This window comes from Schistocerca piceifrons, chromosome 4 (assembly GCF_021461385.2).
Source record: "Schistocerca piceifrons isolate TAMUIC-IGC-003096 chromosome 4, iqSchPice1.1, whole genome shotgun sequence".
Classification (NCBI taxonomy): domain Eukaryota; kingdom Metazoa; phylum Arthropoda; class Insecta; order Orthoptera; family Acrididae; genus Schistocerca; species Schistocerca piceifrons.
In genome coordinates, this window is record NC_060141.1 from 375,660,198 (window position 1) to 375,678,724 (window position 18,527).

General features: G+C 41.5%; 1 protein-coding gene across 2 annotated transcripts in view; it reads left to right on the forward strand.

The window, feature by feature from the left end:
• LOC124795043 (peptidyl-prolyl cis-trans isomerase-like 3) overlaps window positions 1-18,527 on the forward strand; it is a 46,711-nt gene that overhangs the window by 13,407 nt on the left and 14,777 nt on the right. For both annotated transcript variants that reach the window (XM_047258827.1, XM_047258826.1), the window contains exon 3: window positions 7,194-7,355. In XM_047258827.1, the coding sequence (XP_047114783.1) occupies window positions 7,194-7,355 (162 nt within the window). The remainder of the gene's footprint in view (window positions 1-7,193; window positions 7,356-18,527) is intronic.

Sequence of the window (18,527 nt, forward strand, 5' to 3'; positions counted from 1 at the left end):
GCGAGAACCATGGTCTGTCGGCCCCCAGGTCGCCCAATCTCGTTCTGTTCCCAATCGTGCTGCAGCTGGCTCCTTTATGCCACACAGCCCTCCTCGATCTCAAACAGAAAAGAAGAAGTCCGGGGACAAGGAGCCTTTGGTGTCACTAGAGGTCCCATACCCGGCTTCACAACCAGATTTTGACCTGTTGTTCATGGATGTCGCCCCCCTCCTTTTCGGTGACAGGTGGTGACCCGGTGGTATGACTGGCTTTAGCCTGTTCAACCCCCATTTGAATCATCGTTCTGTGGTTATTTAATGGAATTGTAATGGATACTACCATCACCTTCTGGAATTGAAATCCCTTATTTTGTCTTACTCTGCAGCTTGTGTGGTTCTACAGGAATCTCATTTTACTGATGATCACTCACCAACCCTCTGTGGGTTCCGTGTTTTCTGTCAAAATCGGGTCAGCCCCCTGCAGCCTTCTGGTGGCGTTTGTACGTTGGCCTGTACAGACATTGCTAGCACATGGATTCTTCTTCAAACTACATTGGAAGCGGATGCTGTTAGGGTCTACCTGGACTCTTGAGGTCATGGTTTGCAATCTTTATCTCCCTCCTGACAGGACTCTTACACCTGCTGCCTTAACTGCCCTTCTTCAGCAACTTCCTCCTCCCTTCCTCCTCCTCGGGGATTTTAATGCTCATCATCCCTTGTGCGGCAGTGCATTTCCATCTAGACGAGGTCTTCTCATAGACCAGTTTATTACAAACCACAACTTGTGCCTTCTTAATGATGGCTCCCCTACTCATTTCAGTGCCGGTCATGGTACCTTTTCTGCCATTGATCTTTCTCTTTCTTCTCCCTCCCTCCTCCCTTCATTGCACTGGTCACCACACGACAACCTTTGTAATAGTGACCATTTCCCATTGATTCTGTCGCCCCCTTCCCGCTCCCCAATGGACAGATTACCTCATTGGTCTTTCCAACGCGCCGATTGGCCTCTATACACTGCACAGGTCGTATTTCTCCTTCTTTGTCGGGTTGTATTGATGACGTCCTATGTGACGTGTCTGGCACAATTGTTCGTGCTGCTAGCCTTGCTGTACCGCACTCATCTGGACCATTTCGTCACCGGCAAGTCCCGTGGTGGAGTACAGCCATTGCCATTGCCATCTGTGATCGCCGTCGAGCTTTGCAGCACCTTGAGAGGCACCAATCCGTTGCCAACCTTATTACCTTATTACCTTTAAACGCCTTCGCACTAAAGCCCATTATTTAATCAAACAGAGCAAACGGATATGTTGGGAATGATTTGTTTCTTCCCTCGGTTCTACTGTCCCTATGTCATGGGTATGGGCTACACTTCGCTCTCTCCAAGGTTGCCATCGGCAGTCCACCCTCCCAGGCCTTCACCTCCCAGATGGCCTTTGTATGGACCCGTTGATTCTTGCGGAAAATCTTGCTACCCATTTTGCAACGGCATCAGCCTCATATCCGGCTGCATTCCTTCACCGGAAACAGCAGGCCGAAGCTTCTGCTTTTACTTAATGGGAATTTCTTTCCACACTTTCTTCTTCTCATGATACGGCCCATGGCCCAAACTCCATTCATAACCAACTGCTTCAACATTTCAGTGCTCCACAACGGCATCTTCTCTGGGTGTTTAACTGTATTTGGCTCCAGGGTGCCTTCCCTTCTCAGCGGACGGATAGCATCATGGTTCCTGTTCTTAAGACTGGTAAGAACCCCCTATTTGTTGAAAGCTATCGGCCAATTAGTCTGACAAATGTTGTTTGCAAGTTACTTGAACAGATGGTAGCCCGTTGGCTCAATTGGGTCCTCAAATCTCAGGATCTATTGTCCCCTTACCAGTGTGGCTTCCGAGAGGGACGGTCTCCGATCGATCATTTACTTCGCTTGGAATCCACAGTTTGGCAGGCTTTTTCCCAGTGCCGCCATTTGGTTGTAGTATTTATTGACCTTCGCAAGGCCTATGACACGACTTGGCGCCATCACATCATACTTACACTTCATCAGTAGGGTCTTCGGGGCCCACTCCCTATTTTTATGCGCCAGTTCCTGTTCCATCGGTCATTCGAGGTTCGGTTTGGTACTGTCTTTAGTTCTCCACGGACCCAGGAAATGGGCATCCCACAGGGTTCTGTAGTGAGTGTACTTCTTTTCCTCATTGCTATCGATGGACTTGTGGTCTCTGTCGGTCCTTTGGTCGCCCCTGCTCTGTATGTGGATGATTTCTGCATTTGGTTAGTTCCTATTCGATGGCCTATGCAGAGCGGCAGCTACAGGGAGTTATACGGCGTGCCTCTGCATGGACCCTCTCACACGGGTTTCAATTTTCTCTTTTAAAATCGCGGGTGGTCCACTTCTGTCGCTGTACTACGATCCACCCTGATCCAGAGCTCTCTCTCTATGCACAACGATTGCCTGTGGTCCACAGTTTCATTTCCTGGATCTTCTTTTTGACAACAAGCTCACTTGGCTGCCCCCTATCAGACTTCTGAAGGTAGTATGTTTCCGTAAACTCAATGTTCTTCGCTTCCTTGCCCACACCTCTTGGGGTGCGGACCACTCTCTCCTTCTCCACCTTTATTGTGCTTTAGGTCTGTCTCGCTTGGACTATGGTTGTTAAGTTTATGGTTCGGCTGCTCCTTCCACATTGCACGTGCTGGATCCAGTCCACCAGTGTGGTATCAGTTTGGCCACTGGTGCCTTCCCAACTAGCTCTGTTGATAGTCTCCTGGTTGAAGCTGGGATCCTCCCCCCCCCCCCCCTCCCCCTCTCTCTTTCTGTTCGGCGGTCACAGCTTCTGGTGTCTTATGCAATCGCTGTCCGTTCCTCTCCCACTCATCCTTCCTATTCTATCCTGTTCCAAGACCATGGACGTTACCCACCTGATTCCTGCGCTCAGGCGGGTTTACCGGTTGGGCTCCGTCTTGTGTCTCTTTGCCCTGATTTTCAGCTTCCTTCTTTGTCCTGTCTTCCACACTACCTCCCCTCCACCCTCCCTTGGTTAGTTCCACGGCCCCGAATTCGGATGGATCTCCGCCGAGGTCCGAAAGATTGCATCCCCCCGATGGTGTTCCATTCCTTTTTCCGCTGAATTCTATGGGAGTTTCGGGATGCTGTTGTTTTTTTAGACTGATGGCTCTAAATCTACTGATCATGTGGGATATGCCTTCACATCTTGTGTTCGAACGGAAAATCATCTGCTGCCACCTACATGTGGGGTGTTTACTGCGGAGTTGATGGCAATTTTCCAGGCCCTTACCTTTATTAAACAGTCCCAACACAACCACGTTTTGTTATGTACGGACTCAATGAGTGGCCTTCTGGCTATTGACCGGTGTTTTTCGCGCCATCCCTCAGTCTCTGCCATACATGACCATCTCGCTGATATTCACCGTGCTGCTTGTACCATTGACTTCCTTTGAGTCCCTGGCCATGTGGGGATCCCAGGTAATGAGCTCACTGATCATTTGGTGGGGGGAGCAGTCACTTACCCCATTTTCTGTAACCCCTCCTGCAGCAGATTCACGGCTTCATATCAAATCCCACTTCGCACAATCGTGGGCCAACTCTTGGGAGGCTACCTCCCTGTCTAATAAACTTCATGCGATTAAGATGACACCAGGCCCGCGGCGTTCTTTCTTTCGCCTCTCCCGAAATGACTCGACCGCACCGTGTTGTCTCCACTTTGGCCATACCAGGCTGACCCATGGTTTTCTTTTGCGTGTTGAGCCACCCCCAATTTGTGGTTGTGGAGCCTTCCAGTCAGTAGCGCACATTTTGGTTGAATGCACCCTTCTTTGGCTCGGTGTGCTAAGTACAGACTCTCCCGTACTTTATCTTTGATGTTGGCTGACGATTCCCGGGTGGTCGAATTGGTTCTCGGTTTCCTCCGGGAAAGCGGTTTTTATTCTGGTTTAAGGTTTTTCATCTCTCTCTGGTGTTGGAGCAGGGCAGTGAGTGTTGGGGTATCTCCCACTGTAAGCCGTGTTTGGAGATCCCAGACTCCCCTCCCTGGCCGAGGTCCTCTTTTCTTCCCCTTTTACTCTGTTTTTATCACTTTTTAGGATTGGTTAGTCTCCTTTTCCCATACACACTTCTACATTCTAGCAGTTGCACTCTTTTAAGTTGCAGGTGGTCTTGCCTCTACTGCTTCAGGGGTGGGGTATTTCCTGCCTCTAGCATCGCATTGGGTTTGCTCTCTTGCTGATTTACCTCATTTTGTTTTTACCATTGACGACATGACTGCACTTTTACGTTTTATAGCCTTTTCCCTTTTATCGTTCTGACTTTTCTGAGATGTCACACTATCGGAATGGACCACATTTGAAACAAGGGACTGATGACCTTGCTGTTTGGTCCCTTCAACCCCAATCAATCAACAAACCAACCACACTGTGGAAACACTTCTTTGCCACCAATCGCTCAAACAAAACCAGTATTATCCCAGAATTTGAACCTTGCCTATCCCATTTCATACCTCTAACCAACTGTGGCCCTCCCTCCCAGCTAACCATTCCTTGCTCATCTTCTAGGAATTCCTTACCTTGAACTTGGCCTTACCATTCTTTCACAGAACAAAACCCTCTCAATAGAAGAAAGAACAGCCATTCACATTCTGAAGACAGATTAAATAATCCTGTTTGTAAACTATTGTGATGAACTGCAGTGACTACAAGACAGAAAGCTTCCACCAGTTATCTGACATGTCACCCTACAAGCCCAGCCATAGTAATCCCATACCAGAAGTCTAATCCCTGTTCAGGTCCATATGCCCATCCCAGAATCTCTCCCATGAATCCATAACCTCCTCACCCCAGTGATCCTCTACACACCCACCTTCTACTTGCTTTAAAAAATTAATAAATGCAGCATTTGTAGACACCTCATTGTAGCTAGTTACTGTGCTTCCACTGAAAGAATACCTTCTCTTGTCAACCCAACACTTCCAACTAATTACGTGTAGCCTAGCCTCCCATATCAAAGATACAAACCACTTCCTTCACCACCTCTTGACCATTTCCACCCCATTGCCTTATGGATGCCAACTGTTGGTGCCACCTCTCTGTACATCAACATCTCTAATGACTGTGGCCTTACCTCTAACAAACACTACCTCTCCCACCATCATTTTGACTCCAAATTTCCTACTTCATTACTTACACACCTTACCAATTATATCCTCCCTTATAACTGCTGCTCCTTTGAGGGGAAGATATACACAAATCTGTAGCACAGCTGGAGCACTTGTATGGCACCATCATATGTCAACATGTTTATGGGCCATCTAGAGGAAACCTTCCTAGTCTCCCAAACCCCTTATCTGGTTCATACTCATTGATGATATCTTTGTGATCTGGGCCCAGGCGAAGAAGCCCTGTCATTCCTCTACAACCTCAACACATTCTCTGCATTTGCTTCACCTGGTCCTCCTCAACCCCACATGTCACCTTCCTGGGTGTTGATCTCCATCCCTGATGGTTCTATCCATACCTCTGTCCATATAAAACCCACAAACTACAAACAGTACATGTATTTTGACCGCTATCACCCTTTCCACACCAAAAATCACTCCCATTTGGCCTGGCCACCACATATGGTGTTTGTGCAATAACAAGAAGTCACTTGCCCAATATGCTGAAGGTTTCACAAAGGCCTTCACAGACAGGCACTATTCCTAAGACCTAGTCCACAAACAGATTTCCTATGTCATATTCTCACACACTTCTTATCATCTCACCATTTCCAAGAACCAGCTGCAAGGTGGTGCCCCTGCTCTGGAGCAACTGAACCTTGACCTTCACCAGGTCTTTGACTATCTGTCATCATGCCCAGAAATGAGGAATTTCCTACTAGAGCCCTTCCACCTCTCCTAAAGTGCTACTCTGCTGCCATTCCAACATGCTCAGCATCCTGGTCCATCCTTTTGCCACTCTCGACATTTTGCCACAGGGGTCCTATTCCTGTGGAAGACCCATATGCAAGATCTGCCAGATTGACCCATCCACCAGATAATACTGCAGTCCTGTTACAGGCTCGTTCTGTCCCATCAGAGACAGTGCACCTGTGAAAGCAACCATGTCACATACCAGCTCTGCTGCAGTTTCTGCACAGGATTTTATGTAAGCATGACCAACAACCAGCTGTTCGCCGTAACGAATGGCCACGACCAAACAGACCAAGGAAAGAGTTGACGACCCAGTGGCGGAACATGCTACGAGCATAATATGCTCCAGTTCAACGGCTGCTTCACTATGTGTGCTACCTGGATTGTTCTCCCAAGTTTCAGCTTTCCTGAACTACGCAGGTGGCAGTTATCCTTGCAATAGGATTACAGCCTTTTCTCCTGTAATACTCTTGGCCTAAATCTGTGCAAAGCCACTGCACACACTCCTACCCAACAATCTCCTCCTCCTCTATCCTGTCACACTCCCCAATCCATGCCGGCCAATTTCCTTCCCCATCCTTCACTTGATATGAGCTTGTGCTCAGTGTCTAGTGACATTGATGTCATTGTGTGTTGCACAGCTCACCATCTCTAGTGCCCACATGTTGCATTCTTATTCATACAACTGCTGTCTCAGCCGCCTGCATTACTATTCCTCACACTAGCTGCTTCCCTCCAAGCTGCTCACCTCTTTCTCTCTCTGCTCACCTCACAGAACACAAACTCTCTCCCCAGTCTGCCTGCTGTACTGAAGTTCTGGCATTGTGTATTTAGTCGGCACAATGTTGATGGACGTGTGTGTGTGTGTGTGTGTGTGTGTGTGTGTGTTGTGTGTGTGTGTGTGTGTCATTAAAAGGATTTTTCCAAAATCTAGCAAGTTCTCATTCTTTATTGTGTGCCTGGTGACAACCCTGTAATTCTCCCAGAACTTTTATTGCTGTGTCAATAATACTTTCATAAATTTCTTTAGGCAGTAACTTCTACTTAACCAGTGATATCAAACTTAAACATGAACAAAAGTTTCAAACAGTAATTCCAGAACGAGAGTTTCTACCACACTATATAGAGTAGGAAATGAATGAAATGGGTGAAATAACAGGAATGAGTTGAAAAATTGCCAGAGTTCACAGTTCAAAGAATATACAGTGACTGCTTGATACCACAAATGAAATTGTTATGTTAACTGTTTTTCAAAATTTTTACAAAATGTGTTATATTTATCTTCTGTTTTCAGAACTTCTTAGCACTGTGTGCAAGTGATTATTACAATGGCTGTTTATTTCATCGGAACATTAAAGGCTTCATTGTTCAGACTGGAGATCCTACACAGACAGGGAAGGGAGGAAATTCCATATGGGGCCGGAAATTCGAAGATGAATATAAGGAAGACTTGAAGGTAACAAAAAATATCCACTATTTGCTGTTATCAGACTATTATTTCTGTGTAAATTAAGTTCTATGTTACTGCACTAACTCTTTATAAATAACTAAATCCCCTTCTTTCTTCATTCGGCAAAACATCTTTATTTTTCTCTACTTACAAAAACAGAAGTAATTTCTTAAGTGACCTCTCAAGAAATTCTGGAACAGCTATTTCTCTTCAGTCCATTAATTACAGTGCAATACATAATCCATCTAATCATTCATTTACCATATTTTACAGACTGTAAACGCTACGGGCTATAAGATGCAATTTTTTTCAAAACAAAACCTTTACCATCTTTATTATTAGACTGTAAAGCCAGACTGAACAAATTATTTGTTTATAAAACAGAATTGACCTTTAAAATGTGTAAAAATCATCATCTGAACTTTGTTGTTCTCCTTCTTCTTTTTCTTCTTCCTCTTCATCATCATTGTCCTCTTCATATATAAGATAGTTTTCACTGCCATCGGGAGCGTTACTTGTGCCTCACTTCTTGAAAGATTTATCGATAATGTCTTGTCTCACTCTAGACCATGACTGTTTTATCCACTGAGACACTTGTTTGATTGTAGGTCATTGTAAAGCTCCCTTCTGTGTGAATTCATTTTGGGTTTCATTTGTCATCCATTTTTTCCATTCCTCACTCATATACACTTCAAATGGGTTATTTATTGATATTCAAGAGGTTGCCGCTGAGAAGTCCTCCAGGAGTAACAGCAAGTCCTGTATTTCCCTGTCTCAACTTCTCTTTTACAGAATTTTTCAGATGGCTACTAAATTGATCTAGCACAAGGAGAGACCTCTTATTCAAGAAAGCACCTTTCCTTCTCTTCCACATTCTGTTCATCCATAATTTCATATCGGTTTTGTCCATTCAAGCCTTGTCATGTATGTGAAAAACACCTGCTGGCAGTATTTCGGAAAGTTTTGGCATTGTTTTGTGCTTGAAAATGATCATTGGCTGTAGTACCTCCAGCACAGCATGAAAGGACAACAGTGTAGTGCATTTTTCCAAGTCCGCTTGTTTTTCTAGTTATACTTCAGTTACTCGGCACATCAAATATCAGAGGAGTTTCACCCATATTTGCTATTTGTGTCGACTCCCTATTGGTTTTATTTTGATGTTTAATAATAAAGCGATGGAAAGATAATATTTTCTCATCATACTCTTGTGGCATTTTCTGAGATGTTTTGGTTTTGGTTCGCATACTTAGTATATGACACTTCATAAACCAGTAGCACCAACAAACACCACCCTTAAAGTCTGTTAAGTTCCACTGTAGCAATAGGTTAAGAGCATGTATTTGAATCATATTTGTATTAATTTCAGTGAAATTTTGCTGGTGTCCTTGAATCCATTTCAATATGTCATCTTATAGTTTTGACCATTTTGCATTCCGTACTCTTATTTGCATGCTTAGTCTTCCTCATTTTCTTCAGTTCTTCTTTACTAGTCCACCAATCGTGAATGGCTTTCTCTGTTGGTGGAGGGCCAAAATGCCACTCAGCTGCTTTGTTTCCATGTTCTTCTGCATATGCTGTTACTTTAGATTCATAGCCTGCATCATATGAATACCTTTTATTTCTTCCTTTAAGAAACTAGCTCCTAACAGAAATTGTACTGTTACTGATACCACAAATCTCTCTCAGTTCGAGCTAACTAGCATCGTAGCCTGCAATGATGCATCATATCCTAGACAGTGTTCTGGGTTTGTGATGGTGGGACGGGAGGGAGACATTGTTAGCTAGCTTGTGAATCCCCGCAACTCACATTTGTTGCATCAGTGCACTGCTGCTGCCAGATGAATCCAGTGTTGCCAGATAGAGATAACATTGATTTTTGTATCGATGCATACACAGCTCGTAAAACATAGAACTGTTATGCATACTGTGGCGTAGTTGTTTATATTTGCTTTACTGCAAACTGATGATGTTGAATTAGTGTTGAGCTTCCACAATCATCAACTTGAATGTTTTAGAGTTACGCGGGAAGAAACTACAGCGTTTCACTGACTCTGTGAACATTTCTAACAAAGAGATGCCCCAAGCGGTAGAATCGACTTTTTGAAACTATCTATAAGGTACTGTAGGTTAATGTCCCAAGTATCACAACTTGCAACCATTCACCCTGGTGAGCCCTTGTTTGCTGACAATCTACAAACAAAATTTGAAATTTTATGTGGTGCTGTACAGCTTTAAATAAGTTAATTAAATCAGACTTGTTTTGTAACATAATGATTATAGTACAAGCCTCGTATGCAAGTGGTTATGGGTGTTTCAATCTCATTAGCTGCTTTGAAATTTTTTGTTTTTATGTCCTTGTCAAAACAACTTTGGTCACTTTTTTAATTCAGTTAATAGGTTTATAAGTAATTTATCTATTTCTGTTCCTTTGTCATGCCATTTTAATCACCATATCAACTTTTTCAGTTGCTCTCATTTTTTTCCTGTAACTCTTTTACCACTTGGAATCTTTGAGCATGTGATTTTAATTATTTCCATGCATTAACATTGATTTAATTTCTTTTGTTTCATCATCCTATATTTTTGTCCAGTTTATTGTATTTGTTATTCATTATAACTATTTATCATTTTGCTTTAATTTAATTTTATTTATAATCCCTTCTTTCATTTAAATTTTCACCTATGTTGTCCATAGTGCAATAAAAATTTGTGATTTAAATGTGTAAATGACTATTACCATCCAAGAAATTGTACATCATGCAACAAAAATCATATTTTGAAATCATTGCACATGTAAACAGAATGGGAGATGCATTCTTGAGCAATTTCACGAATACTTGGCTTTTGTATGAAAAAGTCTGAAGCATTCATGCATACAGAGAGGTATGTTACATTTGGAACTGTTCCAGCTTGTGTATTTCGTGCTTGCTTTGCCAGTAGATTGTTTTGTCTTCTCCGAACAAATCTTGAAAACCTGCATTGAATGCTGCTTTTTCATGAGATACATATATAAAAAAAGATGAGATGAAGATAAATAAAACAGAACTAAATTATAATTATAGCAACACTATTAGCAATGGAAACATTGTATCAGACTGTAGTTTACTTGAATATGAATTTTCTGCATACTCTTCCCACTCAGATATTTCTCTGTATGATCTAAAATCACTGAATTCTTCCTCTAAAGCTCCCAAAATATCTTTCTCACTCAACAAATGTGACACATTTGTAGCAGGATTACAGCAAACAAGAAAATCGTAACAAATAAATGCACGAATTTCGTAACAAAGCAGGTGCACAGTGTCTCTGTCAAGTCTTGATAACAACTGTTAAGTTTGCTAATGCTGCTTTAAAGTTATTCTAGAAATTGACATTGGAGGGTGCACTTGTCAAAGGTTGGATGGCGAGATGTCCATACTTAGTTCTCCTATCTAATTTGCCCAGTTTTTGAGCAAGAGATGGTTCGTACATCGTGAACATTGGCCCAAGATATACTCAGGTGCAGTCACTTAAACGACTTGTGCTCTGGCTTGGTCGCCAAAGTGTTAATGAAATAGATGTGAGTTCCATAATAAATGGTTTAGCTGCCCATTATGGATAAATGACAGCTATAAAACATTTCCATCACTCTGGTTCAACTAAGAGAGGAAAAGGAAATTTCACAGACTTGGAAATGCTGACTCAGTTAAATTAAGCAGAGAGAATTTACAGGATGAGAAGGGGGAAGAAGTTACCAAAGGGCACATAGCAGACAAGAAGTTTCTTTCCTAAAAATATTCTTAATTTATGAATTCCATTTTCCTTTATGAGAAGTCGGAGACATTTTCAGTGGATGCCAAGGGAAAGGCTGGCTAATATCTAGGTTCAGATTATCTTGTACCATGAAAAAGAGTTTTATTAAATGGAAACGGAGTTGCTCTAATCAAGATCTAAAAATGCACTGCAAGCAGCACGAAGAATGGTTAAGTATATCATCAAAAAAGGCAAAAACCATACACCACACAAAAAAAATTGAAAGTTCCAAAAACAAGGCAAGAACAGTTTGGAGCATTATAAGGCATGAAACAATTAAACCCAGGAAAACAAATGATATTGATCTCCCAGATGGCAGCAGCAGTGAGACAAATGACATGAAATTTATTTGCAATTGCGGAATCTTTCTCACATTAGCTGCATTAGGTATGAACATATTACCTATTGGTGACACACGAAAGTTTGTGCCACACCGTGACTAGAATCCAGCAGATTTGCCTCGATTAATTTGGTTATCCGAGCAAGTGGAAAATCTAGGTTCGAGCCCCGATCTATCACACGCTTTCATGTGTCACTAATGGGTAATACCATCATACCTAAGATTCTGAAATTGCGAATAAATTTCATAAATTTAGTTCAGCTGAAAGATCTTCACCAATACCTGTTTCTTTATACATGGAAACTGAAATGGAAATGGAAATGAAGTCCCATGCATCTTGACAGAGCATAGGGGAACAATGCAGGAGACATGCACCTAGGCAAGGTCCTAATGGAGGTGCTTTGCCATTGCCTTCCTCCAACTGTAATGATGATGATTGTGACACAACACCCAGTCATTTCGACACACCACCACCCAGTCATTTTTGGGCAGGTGAAAATCCCTGACCTGACTGGGGATCAAACCCGGGACCCCATGCTTGGGAAGCGAGAAAGCTATCGCGAGACCATGAGCTGTGGATTTCTTTAGACATAAATGAAAATAAATGAATTCTTCCTTAACTGTAGCTGAAAACATGGGGACAAAAAAATCTGCCATCTGAAGGAGATCCAGTCAACTTATTTCTTATATAGCTTACACATACTCCATCACCAAAAGACATGAGTTTTGCCAACTAATCTGTTAGGGAGATCACAAAAATCATTAGTTCACTAAAAGTAGCAACTCTTGTGGCCCTGATGGTATCTCAGCCAAAGCACTAAAATCTTATGCTGGCTTGGTAGCAACACTTCTGAGTTACCTATGTAATCAGTTGAGTCAAGGGGTTTCCTGGAAGACTGAAGTATGCAGTAACATTCCACCACAATGGAGATAGGCCGATGACTTCTGATAATGCACCTATCGTCTTCTTTACTTTGATCTCAAAATTTTTTTGAGAAGGAAACTTGTCTGCATAAATGATTTACTGGGAACATTGGAAGACTCTTCAAAAACTATTGCTCACTGGTGGTATGTAGAAAGAAACGTGTCACTGACAAGTAATGTAGCTCAATACGTGTTGTGCAATGTTCATCCATTCTGGCTACAAGGTTGGTAAGCAGTTCTTGTAGTAGGCTGTTCTGTTCCTCCACTAGCACGGTTGACAAGTGCTGCATGGTTGTTAGTGCATGTTGACTTGTTGTAACATACCTCGCCACATTCCACTTACGTTCGTTGGATTAAGTTGGGGGAATGGCACACAAGTCCATTTTCCAAATATCCTCACATTCCAGGAGCTCCTCCATTTGCACTGTTTGATGCAGCCATGCATTGTCATCCGTAAAACTGAAGTCAGGGCCGAAAGCACTCTTGAAAAGATGCAGCTGGGAAAGGAGTACAGTGTCACAATGTTGTTCACTGTTGAGTGTACCTTGCCTTCCCACACCATAACGTCTGGACCACCAACACAATCATGTTCGATAATGGTGGATGTATCCTCAAATGGCAAGATGTAGAAACACGTAAGGTACCCAGGACCATTGTCAAACATGGTTGTTTGGTGGTTCTGGTCTTGTTGTGTGTGGGGAGGCTTATTATTGTATGAGTGTACTGACCTCCAAATCTTTAAACACTGTAGACTCACTGGTCATCATTATTTTGACACTTTAGTGTTTCCTCATGTATGCTTTTTCAGTGTGCGTTCGGCTCTGACTTCATTTTTATAGGTGACAGTGTTCAACCATATCAAACAGTGCAGGTGGGGCAGCTCTCGGAACGAGGGGACATTTGGTGAATGAACTGGCTTCTGCTCGTCCCCCTGACTTAAATGTGACTGAGCATATGTGGGATGTGTATTGCAGCATGTCCACATGCAGCAAGTACCATCCAGCAGTTGTCAATTGCGCTGGTGGAGGAATGGAAAGCCCTTCCATAAGAACTCCTTACCAACATTGTAGTTAGCATGGGAGCGCATATTGCAGAGGAAGCATTGCTGACCATAGTGATCATACACCTGTTAAGAACCATGACCCTCCTTTCATCATGTCCAATGGACCATCATAAATTGCGGTGACTACAGTGTAATTGTTGTCTCTGAAGAAAAAAAAAAAGTATTATTTCTGTTCGTCTCATTGTGTGTTTCTTTGTTACCTACTGTACTACTACTGTAGCAGTTCTTTCCATGTGTAGCCACATTTCATCGAGCTATGTTACTAGGCAGTGACACATTGTGTGAAAGCTACTTTTGTCCTTATGTTTTGTACATCATTGTCTACAAGGTGTGATCAATAGGTAACAGGAATTTTTGTTTTCCTTAAAGAAGCTTTATTTATTCATCATCAATATCAACTTTTTTCCCTTCAAAGTAATCTCTCTGAGATATAATACACTTGTCAGCATTTTTTCCAATCTTGGAATCACTTCTGGAACTCACTTTTCATTGTGGTGTTCAGCTCCTTCAGTGATTTCATTTGTATCTCATCAGTGGTGGAAAGACAATGTCCTTTCATGGTTCTCTTCTACCTCAGGATCAGAAAAAAGTCTCATGGAGCCAAATCCAGTGAATAGTGGCTGAGGAAATGTAACTGTTTTGTTTATTCCCAAAAAATCATGAACAAGCGTAGAGATGTGAACGGGAGCATTATCACGAAGCCATCTCCATGAGTGGTTTTACCACAGTTTTGGTTATTTTCTTTGGATTGCTTCACGCAAATGGTGGGTAACATCCAGGTAGTATTTTTTATTGACCGTACAACCATAAGGCAGGAACTCATTATGCACTCTTTCATGGTAATCAAAGAAAACAGTGAGAAGAACCTCCATACCTGATCAAAATTCTTGAAATTTTTTTTGTGGTCTTGGCCCTTCAGGCAGTTTCCATTGGCACGATTGGGATTTGGTTTTGATATCCCACCCGTATACCCACATTTTGTCACCTATTATAACATTCTTTCTAAGTTCTGGATATTGTGGACTACATACCGCAATTCTTAAGGGACATTGTTTTTGGTCAAAATTGAATAATTTCAGAACAAACTTTCCAAAAATTTTTTGGCGTGAGCCAAAGGAAATGCTGACAGCAGCAGCAACCTCTCTGATGGTGATTTGTCCATTTTCTTGGTCTAGGGCATCAAGGGCAATTGTCAGCTTCAGTGTCTTTTCAATGCTCTTTGTAACATTTTTACCACTCGTAAACTCTTGTCTTACTCATAGTAGGTATGCTAAAAGCCACAGTCAACATTTCGAATGCGGTGCTGCACTTTATTCCATTTTTCATGCAAAATTTACTGCAAATTCTTTGGTCCATATTTTTCGAAAGTACAAATTTGCCGAATACTCTAGAACATGTAAATTTTTTTTGACTTTCAACAATAAATTAAATATACAAAATAGCTGAAAATGCAAACATACATTAGGAACATGTGTACAAACAAGATTTTTTTAATCTTTCAAAATTGAATGTATAAAGCCCTTGAAATAAAATTCCTGTTAATTTTTGATCACACCTCATATTGATAAAAGATCCAAACACATCCATACCAGAGACAGCCCTGGGAATAATGGAACAGATTTAAAAGTTGTTCCCAGACAACAGCTTAACTGTTAATCTTATTAAAACTCATATTATACAATTCCAAATAAATAAGTTACTTGTCCAGAAGTTGAGATCAATGGGCATGCACTGAATGAGGCTCTGTGTATTGAGCTCCTGTGTATCCAAATACATAATCTACTAAGGAGGTACCAATATGTGAATTAGTAGACAGAAAGCTCAGTTCTGCCTGTTTTACACTCTGAAACATCTCTCACAGTGTCGACCTGCAGAGAGAACTGCTAGCATACATTACCTTCTTTCAGTCAGTTATGTCGTATGGCATAATGTTATGGCGCATTCCAGCTAAAATGAAAAAAATGTTTATTCTAGAGAAGTGTGCAATAAGAATATTCTGTAAAGTTGATAACTGAGCATCTTGTATGAGCCTCTTCAGTCACCTAGGCATTCTTACATTTACATGCCAATACATACGAGTTGTGTTCAAAAAGTATCTGGAATTTTATAATTTCACAGGTTGCATTTGTCCAATTCATGCAGTTTTTCATAGTGTTGGTAAACATGTCTGAAACGTATCTGTATACTGATAGCCTATTGGATGTATAGTCTGTTGCCAGTTCTCAAGAAGGTTGCATGTGTATGCTTACGTGTGATGATTATTGTTTTTTAAAAATAGTTCAGAGAATTTGCAGTAAATATTGCTATAAAAATGGAATAAAATGTAACAAAGTTTCAGAAATGTTGAGTATTGTTTTTGGTAAGTCTGCTATCAATAAAACTAGGACTTACGAGTGATATAAATGATTCCTAGATGTCCGTGAAGATGTTGAAGATGACGATCATTCTGGACATCCCAGCACATCAACAACGGTCTAAAACATGGAAAAAGTGAAAACAGTTGCCAAATCTCAATCAGATAAGTTGCTGATGGTGTTGGCATAACAATTGCCTTATACCACGAGATCTTTTTGGATGTTTTGGGTATGAAACACGTGAAACGATTCATGGATTTTGCACCACGGTAATGCATCTTCTCACACTTCATTGATTGTTCATGAATTTTTGACGAAAAACAACACTATAGTAATATCCCAGCCTCCACATTCACTAGACTTTGACTTTCTTTATTTCTAAAAATAAAAAGAACTCTAAAGGGGTATCATTTTACAAGCATAGATGCCTGCCACAAAACTTTCAAAACCTTACCTATTTTTTTTTCCAATGTAATTTAACACTATTTTAAAAATACATATCTTTGGTGACTCATTCCTATGGTTATCTTGAAAATCTAGGGGTGTTGTAGGTGGAAATGGACAAAAGGTATTATTCCCAGATAACTCAGGCTCATCACAAATTCCTACAAATACTAATTACAACACATGGTTTATTACAAAGGTGAAAATTTAAAGATACGTATCAGAATGTAGATAACATAAGCATTATATATCACACTAGACCAATGTCAGAAATCTGTTTTTGTATTGTAGATTCCGAAGCATGGTGTGATGCACATGGAGACGTACCACTTGGGGCAGTAGTATTGTGTGTCTCTCTAGACACACTTCCCACGTGTATCCTGCTTCTTGGAGCAAACTGTGCATACTCATGTCAGATTGCTCTTCTTTTCTGTTGGTTTGATGGCTTCTGGGAAATGTCTTTGTCTACCGAAGAGGGTAGGGCATTTGTCATGGTCATCTTGGTGTAGGAGAAATGATGCTCCCTTTGTACTTCTCAACTGTTTTTTTTCCAAGAGGGTCAACATAAATTGCTGGGAGTTCTTTTTCCCCCCACCTTTGCCGTACGAGATAAAAGAATTCCACACAGAAATTTCCAGCAAACGGATAAAGATTTTCGTATAATATTTCTTGCCTTGCTTTCTGAGTATTGGATACAATGCCACTCTCCGATCGGCTTGATCCACCTATCCCATGGTGTTGCTGTCATCAAGCATGAGCTTTGTCTTCATTATTTCCTATGACCTTTTTTCAGTCTCCACCATATCCATAAAGTGGATAGTTGAAAGAACCACCACTTCTTTCGTGTCTTTTCAATGCAATGCTAGACCCCACCCCCCTTCATAATTTTTTATTTCAGAGAAGTTGTGGCATCTCTTTCTGGGTCATTGTTACTGTTCCATAAATGCCTGTGGACTTCAGAGTTAGGAAATCGGCTAACGGTGGGAATATGTAAAAGGTATTTGTCATTAGACAGAAACCTTGCTTCAGGAGTGGTTTTACAAGTGTCAAAACAGCTTGCGATGACATTGGAAAATCTACAAATTCTGCATCCATCTTTTCCCCTTTCGCTGTGTCTATAGTCATGAGCCACGCATATATGCTAAGATTCACACAGAATGTAGAATTTTATTCCAAATCTTGGTTTTTTCATTGGACTATACTGTACCGGACCCAGTCAGCACTTACACAAAAGTAGACTTTCATCACTGTAATGTCTCATTCAGGAACATAAGAAGTTTTGAATTTAGTTTCAAGATGTTGATAAACTGGGCAAATTTTTTTCAGCTTAGCCTTTGGGTGTTTTGCAGCATCACAGATTTTGTTATCAGAAAAATGAAGATACTTTTTGATTGGCAAAGCCTCTTGTAAGACATTATGTTATTAAAAAACGGAGTTGATATGCTTGCTGCTGAATCCAGTATATCTGCGGTTCAGGTTTCTGAACAACACTTCGCAAAATGGTTAGAGCAAGGAACATTCGAAGCTCTTCACATGATGGTGGTTGAAACAAATTGGCTAATACACTGAAGCGCCCAAGAAATTGGTATAGGCATGCGTATTCAGACACAGATATGTAAATGGGCAGAATATAGAGCTGCATTTGGTTACGCCTGAGCCAACAAGTGTATGGCACAGTTGCTAGATCGGTTACTGCTGCTACAATGGCAGGTTACCAAGATTTAAGTGAGTTTGAACGTGTTTTACATTCAGTGCATGAGTGATGGGACACAGCATCTCCGAAATAGCGATGAAGTGGGGATTTTCTCGTACAACCATTTCATGAGTGTATCTCGAATGTAAGGAATCCGATAAAACATCAGATCTCTGACATTGCTGCGGCTGGATAAAGATCTTGCAAAAACGACGACTGAAGAGAACTGTTCAGTGTGACAGAAGTGCAATCCTTCCACAAATTGCTGCAGATTTCAAGGCTGGGCCATCGACAAGTCTCAGCATGCGAAACATCGTCAATATGGGCTTTTGGAATCGAAGGAACCCTTGATGACTGCATGACACTAAGCCTTATGCCTCACCTGGGGCCATCAACACTGACATTGGACTGTTGATGACTGGAAATATGTTGCCTGGTCGGATGAGACTCGTTTCAAATTATATTGAGCGGATGGACGTATACGTGTATGGAAAGAACCTCATGAATCCATGGACCTTTCATGTCAGCAGGGTACTGTTCAAGCTGGTGGAGGCTCTGTAATGGTGTG